This window comes from Chanodichthys erythropterus, chromosome 22 (assembly GCF_024489055.1).
Source record: "Chanodichthys erythropterus isolate Z2021 chromosome 22, ASM2448905v1, whole genome shotgun sequence".
NCBI lineage: Eukaryota > Metazoa > Chordata > Actinopteri > Cypriniformes > Xenocyprididae > Chanodichthys > Chanodichthys erythropterus.
In genome coordinates this window covers 25,479,542-25,488,719 of record NC_090242.1, presented here as the reverse complement: position 1 = coordinate 25,488,719, position 9,178 = coordinate 25,479,542, and the positions used below count along the sequence as shown (strand labels likewise).

At 36.2% G+C, this 9,178-nt stretch overlaps 1 protein-coding gene across 1 annotated transcript; it reads right to left on the bottom strand.

Moving 5' to 3' along the window:
* Positions 1-106: 106 nt before the first annotated feature.
* On the bottom strand, positions 107-7,776 carry prdx5 (peroxiredoxin 5). The gene is made up of 6 exons (XM_067376873.1): positions 7,618-7,776; positions 5,653-5,787; positions 3,032-3,163; positions 2,901-2,939; positions 2,618-2,682; positions 107-312 (listed from the first exon to the last, which is right to left on the bottom strand). Exons 1-6 carry the CDS (start codon positions 7,726-7,728, stop codon positions 207-209), a joined length of 588 nt encoding a protein of 195 aa, XP_067232974.1. The 5' UTR covers positions 7,729-7,776; the 3' UTR covers positions 107-206.
* Between the last annotated feature and the right edge of the window lie 1,402 nt (positions 7,777-9,178).

Sequence of the window (9,178 nt, the reverse complement as noted above, 5' to 3'; positions counted from 1 at the left end):
GTACAGCCAAACTTGTGCGTTTTTCCCAACAAAACAGGAAGAATTAATTATTGCTCAAAGTAAACTAGTTCCTTGCATGGGTTTCCCCCCAGCATATGCATTAGTGTTATTGGGAATTTCCATTACACTGTGTTTTTGGAATGATAATTGGGTCCATTACAAGAGGGTGACTGATTATATGGAGTGAACAGGTTACATTGAGTAACTTAAATCTCAGTGAGAAAGCTTGAAGCCAAGCTGCAGGTCAGGCCCGTCCCATCAGGTTCCACATTGAGCTTCTTGACCACTCCATCTTCAATCAGCATGGCATACCTGCGCACACACACAACCAGGATCAGCACACTGAGAATTTAAAGAGTCACTTCCATATGAAAATGAGAAGTAGACTGAATAATACTTTTATTTGACAAGATGTCAACTTCACAATTTGTGTCAGACTAGCCACCTTATTTTTAATGTAGGAGCGGTTGTAGCCTTTTCTAACTTGAACTCACATGATTTTAGCTGTACAAAAACAGTATGTTAAGCCGCTTGATGTTGCAAGCTTGTTTATTATATATCATTTAATTTAACATGGTAATTATAAATGCACTAATTTGTAGCACAAACAGTTTTACCATTTCCTGCACTTTGCCATTCTTCTAGTTATCTATAGCGGCTAATGAATCGGATTTCACACATTCACAGAAAATAGCGTAATTCCACATTGTCGAATAAGGTGGATACCATAATCATAATTATTGGCAGTGTTGGGGGAAGTTACTTTTAAAAGTAAAAGTAAAATGCATTATAATATTGTTACTCCCTAAAAAAGTAACTAATTGCTTTACTTGGTTACTTTTTATGAAAAGTAATGACTTTTTCTCACCTGGAGCTGAGCTTGCTTAATAACAACAAAAAAAGTTCTATTTTTGGCAAATGTTAAGGCCCTTTTACACCAAGAGTGAAATGAATGTTTACGCCTGTACAGTAGAGGGCGCAGCTCAAACAAACCTTTCAGCTGTGCTGCCATTCTTGATTGAAGAAGAATAGAATACAGGAGATGGAAGTTCAACACTCATTTCTAAATCTAATCTAAAGTATTTTTGCTTATTAATATGTTTGAATTAGATCATTGAAGGCCAGCAGCAAAGACATTGATTAATAAAGTGAGATTAAATACATAAAGTATATTTGTGTAATTTAATATATTTAATTATTACAGGTTTGCATAAAATTCTTAATTTTGAGGAATACTGAATGTTTTTGTTCAAGTGAGATGAGTAAATGCATGTTCGCATTTATTCTAGAACTACAATAATCATCATGTTTACACCGCGCACACAACTTACAGTTCCCGCTTTCTCTCAACATGGAGACAAGGAGCTGTCGGTCAATAAATGTGAAAAAGTAGCTTGTTACTTATTTTAAAAATTAACTTAGGCCCTATTTACACTGCATGGTTCAAGTGACCCAATTCCAATTTTTTCCTCTCATGTGGCACAGATCGGATATGACGTGTACGTGTAAGCAGGAAAAAAATGCATGAATTCCGATATTCTTAGATCGGTTTCAGGCCTCGCTCAAATGTGGAAATAAAATCTGATATGATTCGGATACGTGCATTTGCGTCTGCCATGTACCTGGTCAAATCAGATATTCCCCAGTAAATGCGAGTCGTATGTTATTGAAAAAGGTACAGAGGCAAATGACGTCAACTCAGGTGGACACGAACTGCGATCACATGACACTAATGGCTCTCCTTTTTTCTCCGCCTTACGAGATCTATGTTTTGCTGACCTTTAAAGGATTAGTTCACTTTCAAATGAAAATTTCCTGATAATTTCCTTAGGTCATCCAAGATGTTCATGTCCGTCTTTCTTCAGTCGAAAAGAAATTAAGGTTTTTGATGAAAACATTCCAGGATTTTTCTCCATATAGTGGACTTCAATCGACCCCAAACGGTTGAAGGTCAAAATTACAGTTTCAGTGCAGCTTCATGATCCCCGATGAGAAATAAGGGTCTTATCTAGAGAAACCATCACTCATTTTCTAAATTTTTTATTTTTATTTTATACGTTTAAAATTAATATAAATGCTCATCTTGAACTAGATCTCTTCTTCTCTATTAGAATTCCAGCAGTGTAGACACTGCTAAATGTATTACTGCCCTCAACAGGTCAAAGTTTGAACTAAATTATCATATACAATATGCTAGTGCAAGTATATAACAATTAGTTCAAACTTTAACCTGTGGAGGGCAGTAATACACTTAGTGTCTACACTGTTGGAATTCAAATAGAGAAGAAGAAGAAGAGAACTAGTTCAAGATGAGCATTTATGGTTGAAACGTCATTGGCTGTTTCGCCAGTGTATAGTGTAAATGCAAATATCGGATATGGGTCACTTTTAAAAGATGATGTAAAAAAATTGGATATAGTCACCAAAATTGTGCATCAAGACCTGAAGTGTAAATGCAGCCTTAGATATTTAGTTGTAAATTGAAAAAGTAATGCGTTACTTTACTAGTTACTTGAAAAAAGTAATCTGATTACATAACTCGTTACTTGTAATGCGTTACCCCAACACTGATTATAAGACATGTTTTTTTTTTTTCCTAGGAAGACTGTCATCTCACCTTTGAGACCTCAAATTTCCAAGCACCTGGAGCAAATGGTCATTGTCCAGGAAGAGATCCACAGCCTGTGTAGAGAAAAACAGATTTATAATATCTACATTTAAAAAACATCTCAGACAGCACTGAACATTTGGCACAGCATTTTTAAGTAAAATAACACTTAATCCTGTAATATTTTCTGATTTCAATGCTTCCAGATCTATAAAATGTCCTATGTGCATTGATCAGCATCAAAATTCTGGAAAAAGCCCATGGATGAATGTGCTTCAAAAGCAGTTGTCACCTTTGTGAACGCTCCTGTGGGATCAGCCAGCATCCGCACCTAGAATAAATCAACCATTTAATGACTCAATAGATAAATCCTTTAAGAGACTAATTAGACTAAAAAACAGGTTAATGAAAGGGTTTCCCCACCTTGCCGTCTGCTCCGTTCTCTTTTCCCCAGGCGGACATGACAAACACATCATTAACAGACACACATGCGATCTCACCCACACCTTTGGCCTTCAAATCCTCAGCCATCTCTATGAACCCTGGGAGATGAGTCTGAGAAAGCACGAATGAACAGAGTAAAGACAAACGAGACTGTGACACAGGTGCCGCAGTAATGGATGAAAAGAGGTGTGCATACATTCATTCAAAACTGACATGTTATTATTCAAATTAGGTTTATTATAGTACCTTCACAAATGTATGTTATTATATAGGGGTCTCCAACCATTTCGGGGACCACTTGTGTGTTGTATTTCAGGCCTTGTCATGAATAATATGCTTATAGAACTATATTAATGTATTTGCATAACAATGCATAAATGATATAAAGCCATTAAATTAAACATGAAATCTTTTAATTTTTTTTTATATTTAATATAATTTATCTGTGCACAATTTTTTTTAAAGTGCCCTCATAAACTTCACAATAGGGAAGAAAAGACTACTACAACTTCTGTTTCATATTATTGATGTACTGAGCCATTTATTTTAATGTGGTAGAGAGAATAATTTAGCTAATTTAGCTTCTTAGCTTTGGTTGAAGTTAACAGTAGTGTATTTTTAATGCATATACATATATATAGTACTCTGGGTTTGGACCTAATTCCGAGCTCGGAGCCGTCCCCTTGAACAGTAGTGCGAATACGTGAAATAATGGGAGTTCAAAAGAGCAATGCCAAATGTCCATTTTATTGGTACCAACAGTGCAAATGTTGGGCTGTGGACATTGCGAAATATGTATTGTTCTCTGATGAGTCCACCTTCACTTTCTTTCTCACATCCGTGGGAGTTACAATGTGGAGAAGCCACAAAGAGGCTTAACACCCCGACGGTTGTGTGCCCAGAGTGAAGCACGGGGGTGGATTAGTGATGGTTTGAGCTGCAATATCATGACATTCCCTACTGTGTTCAATGGGCACGGCACTACCAAGGACAGCCAAACCATTCTTGAGGACTATCTGCACCTAATGGTTCAAACATTGCCGTGTATCAGAACAATAATGCACCAATACACACAGCAAGACTGGTGAGAGAGTGGTTTGATGAACATGAAAGTGAAGTTGAACATCTCCCATGGCCTGCAAAGTCACCAGATATGAATATTATTATGTATAATTATAATATAATATAATATAATATAATATAATATAATATAATATAATATAATATAATATAATATAATATAATATAATATAATATAATATAATATACACACAGACACACAACAGTTCTTTCTGGTTTTCGAATCTGATTGGCACTCCTACCTAACCTCACTCTGCTTGAAGTGTTGAACTGTAGTTTTAAGAGTTTTTTAAGCGAGAATGTAGTTGTTTAGATCTGAAATATGTGACTCATATTTAATCATAGCTCCTATTTTACAATTTTTTTTTAAGTTTTCGGGGATGCGAGCTCTAGGCCGCCAGTGGCCGCTCAGTGCTCGTGTACCCGCCGAGAACTGCTTCATTTCGACCAGTGCGAATTTGTGGATTTGCCGCTGGTTAAAGATGAGATATACTTAATTTTGGGTACATAAAACGTTAAAATGTTACGTTTAATAATTGAATATTAAGGCTATATTTAACTTACCTCCTGTATAACACTGCTTTTGTACGTTTGACTTAATTGTGTTTATTTCCTATTATCATTTATAATAGCTCTTGTTGTATAAATATTGTTGTTCAATAAAAATGATTTTATATAAATAATATGTTTTATTTAGTATTGAGAAAGGATCCATTAGTGCGTAATATGGACTGAAAGTTACATTTATACGCCATTCGATTGCGGCAAATTTTACAAGTGAATGAGTCAGTCGCAAGAGACTTTTAAATAGAAAGGGACTTTTGTAAACAAAGGACGTTGTTTTAGTGCTGTTATGAAAAATTCCATTAACTGTAAAAAAAAAAATACAAAGATTGCTTTCCTCAGCGGACATTTAAACAGATTTTTATATTGAATATTATATTACACAGGTAATGCTCGCTCAGGTGATCTCTCTCTCTCTCTAATACTATAGAAAATTCAATGAGTTTCAATGGAGGGACTCAACATTCCTTCGTTACTAGTTATAAAGTGACGTTTTAGAATTAGTAACGCAGGCTTCGGTCAAACTGTCAACTCGAGATTTGAATCCGTGGCAGAAGTAAGTAGTTCTGCACAAAAGAGGGTTTTTAAAGACACCATTGTTATTTCTTATTTATTTACACACTCATGCTGTTGAACTGTTGTATAAACACAATATCACACTCGTAGCCGTGCGATATGGCTGTATATCAGCACGCTGTGATTACCTGCGGCCGAATCACAGCCGTGCTGATATAGAGCCACATCACATGGCTACTTGTGTGATTTTGCTCATATTATATATATATATATATATATATATATAAATATATAACTGTATATATATATATATATATATATATATATATATATAAATATATAACTGTATATATATATATATATATATATATATCACAAAACTTAGCTTGAGATTGAATAATAATTGGCAGCAGTAATTCCAGCAGATCTCACGTTGGTACCTTTGAACATCCAGGAGTGAACGCTCCTGGCACGCCAAAAAGCACTCCTTTTTTGCCTTTAAAGAGTTCAGCCATTGAGATGTTATTCCCCGGGTCTCGCTCCTGGACCTCTACAGCGGGAAGATGTTGACCAACCTTAAGAAGGCGAAGAACAGTAGCATGAATAATGCAGAATAAAACATAAAACTGATCAAACAGCTTCATTTCTTAATCCATTATTTATTAGAGTCAATTCATTGCCACAGCAACCCAAACACCAGAGCTCTGATGACTACATCTGTTCCAGTTTCAGAGATCATGTGCTGTCACCACAGTCACAAACACACACTTTAATAAGTTGGACACACTTGACTGAATGATTCTTGTGATCTTAAAAACCTTATGATCTAAAGTCTTATGCTTCAATGCTCTATTTTTGTATATACGAATATAAGATATTTCTACATATGAATTTATATACAAAGCTAAACTGTAATGTATTTTCTATGCATTGAACATAGTCAAGGAAAAGCAGCCAATGAGTGTCCAGCAAACATGGGAACTCCTTCATGGCTCAATAGGGTGAATTCAGGGTGATTGGGAAACTTTTTTTGCCATTGAGGTGACTTGGAAAAAGTCAATCAGAATCAGTCAGAATTCACCCTATATTTAAGGACTATACAGTTGCCAGAAAAAATATGTGAACCACTTGCAGAATCTGTGAAAGTGTTAATAATTTTACTTCACAATCAGTTCACCTATTTGTATGAATAGCAACATTAACTTAACCCCCCCCCCACAAAAATAGAGAAGTAAGTAGTTCTGCACAAAAGAGGGTTTTAAAGACACCATTGTTATTTCTTATTTATTTACACACTCATGCTGTTGAACTGTTGTATAAACACAATATCACACTCGTAGCCATGCGATATGGCTGTATATCAGCACGCTGTGATTACCTGCGGCCGAATCACAGCCGTGCTGATATAGAGCCTTATCGCATGGCTACTTGTGTGATATTGCTCATATATATATATATATATATATATATATATATATATATATATATATATATATATATATATAAATAAATAAATAACTGTATTAACTTGCAGAATCTGTGAAAGTGTTAATAATTTTAACAAAATAAGGGGGATAATACAAAATGCATGTTATTTTTTATTTAGTACTGTCCCAAGTAAGATATTTACTCAGGACAGTATATATTAGTTTATATTAGTATACAGTATATATTAGTTTTTTGAACTGACACTGTGCATCTTCTATACATTCCTAAAGTCTGAATGGTTGATTCGAGTACTTGAGACACCAATACTAATTACTAAATACAATATCTAATTCCCAATATACCATTTGTGATCTTTCATGATCTTTCTGCTTTACTAAATTTAAATTGTAGGCAATATCCACAATAGATGTGTCCAAACTCGTGTCTGCTAATGTATGTAAAATCTGTTATGTTACTTGATAATGTTGTTGTTAGATATAAATAACTGCGTTTTCTTCTCTCCGCGCATATTGGTTTAAACAAACGATAACATTTAATAAAGGTGAGTAGCCCACGCAATTATGGTGTTGCCAAAACAAATCGCGAACATCGGAGCAAGCGCGCGTCACGCGACAAACGCCAACGCTCCCATTCAACTTGCGCGTCAGGCCTACAAGGAAATAGTTTACTTCCTTAATGTCTCACTTTGCTTTAAATGACTGCCCGCAACATATTTGAATACGAAGCAGAAACAGGAAATCACCGCGAAAATATCATTCTGCTCACGTAACATCACAAACACACACCCGGGCTCATGTTATTAAACGCGCGCAGTAATAAAAAAACTCATGGCCGCCACTATTCCAGAAGCATCTAATGCGTTTATTTTAGGCACCGTGCGGCGAAAATAGCGCCAAGGTCGTGTGCAAAAGAGGACGACAGTCCTGTCTCTGGATGTGCCTGGTAGAAGTTCTTACCTTGATCGGCATGCTGGTGATGCGTGTGGAGTGAAGCAGTCTGATACTGTGGGCGGCACGGACACCTTTCTGTAGTCGAGTAGTGGAAATCATGGCTTTATATACCAGCATAGACTGGCACAGCAGCGCCTGCGGGAACGCGCTCTTCAGCCGTCACGCCTCCGCCTCCCCGCCCCGCTACTAGGATCTAGCACCTGCTCATCTACGACTACTCCCTCTTATTAACTTTATTACACTAATAAGATAATATACTGTTATTATGACAGTAATTAACTTTATCAATTATCTGTTATGCAGGATGAAAACAACCGCTCCCTCTCTGTCTCACTGTTTTTTCCTTAATGTTGCTGTAGGTGACGGCATTGTTTTTGTTATTGATCTATGAAACAGTGTTTTTGTAAAGTACCTTTCTATAGGAAATCCTTTAGATACGAGTTTAGTTGTTGTGTTAATATATTTATGCCTTCAGAAAGGTAACAGTTAAAAGCACAATATGTAAGAATTTATGATTAAAATATATATATTGTTGACTTGTGTACTTACATTATCCCAAATGTTTCCAAGAATGTTTAAATCCAGAGAAATAAGCACTTTTAACCAGGACACGGATCGTGTCCCGTTTATCGCCTATCAATGACATCATACCCGCATTACCCTGGATTTCCGGTTTTATTTTTTAGAAACCATGGAAACGCCAAAGATGCACATATATTTTATGTTTTATTAGACAGGCGAGCAACTGTTTGTTGGATGGATACATTAATCGACAGAAAACTAACAATGTCCCTTTAAGACAAGTCATTTCACTTGGCGGCCATCTTTGAAACGCCTCTCGGGCACCCTGGGCATCATGCAACTTTTGAATGGGGAAAGATCAGATTCTCCAAAACTTCTCAACCTTACGATTAAATTTAATATTTGAAATCGCCAATGAAATCTAACAACAGCCGGCTCATAAATTTAGTTTCTAAACGCTCGATTCATGACAAAAAAAAACTATTTTTCAGGCTGGATCAAGCTAATGCGCATGCGCAGACCTAAATGCGCGCCTCTTTAGGGGCGAGCGTCTGACTGTCCCTGCGTTCCAATGTCCATACTATCCATCCTAAATAGTATGTGAGATTAAAATAAGTGTGTCCCAAAGCATAGTATGTTGAAAAGAGTATGCCAAAAGTCCCCGGATGGTCTACTATTTCCGGTAGATTTTTGAAGTGTGGATCCGTGCACACTATAAAGGCTAATATTGCCCACAACCCATTGCGCATTGGACGAGGATTCAGTTCAGAACTACAAACACGAGTAAAAAGTGTTAAAAAACTACAAAACATGGCGGATACGCGCGATCGACGCTGAGAGATTTGAGTGACTAATAATCAGTTTAACCTGATAGAAAATATATATTTAATGTTACCCGTGTTATTTTTCATCTGCAAATACCAATGTGGACTTTTATAAAGATCCTAATGGCCATTAACTTTTAAATGCATCATTATGCATTAATATGAGGAGAGTTCTCCTCATGAAAGACCCGCGACTGCAGATCAACGTGCTGTATTTCTCT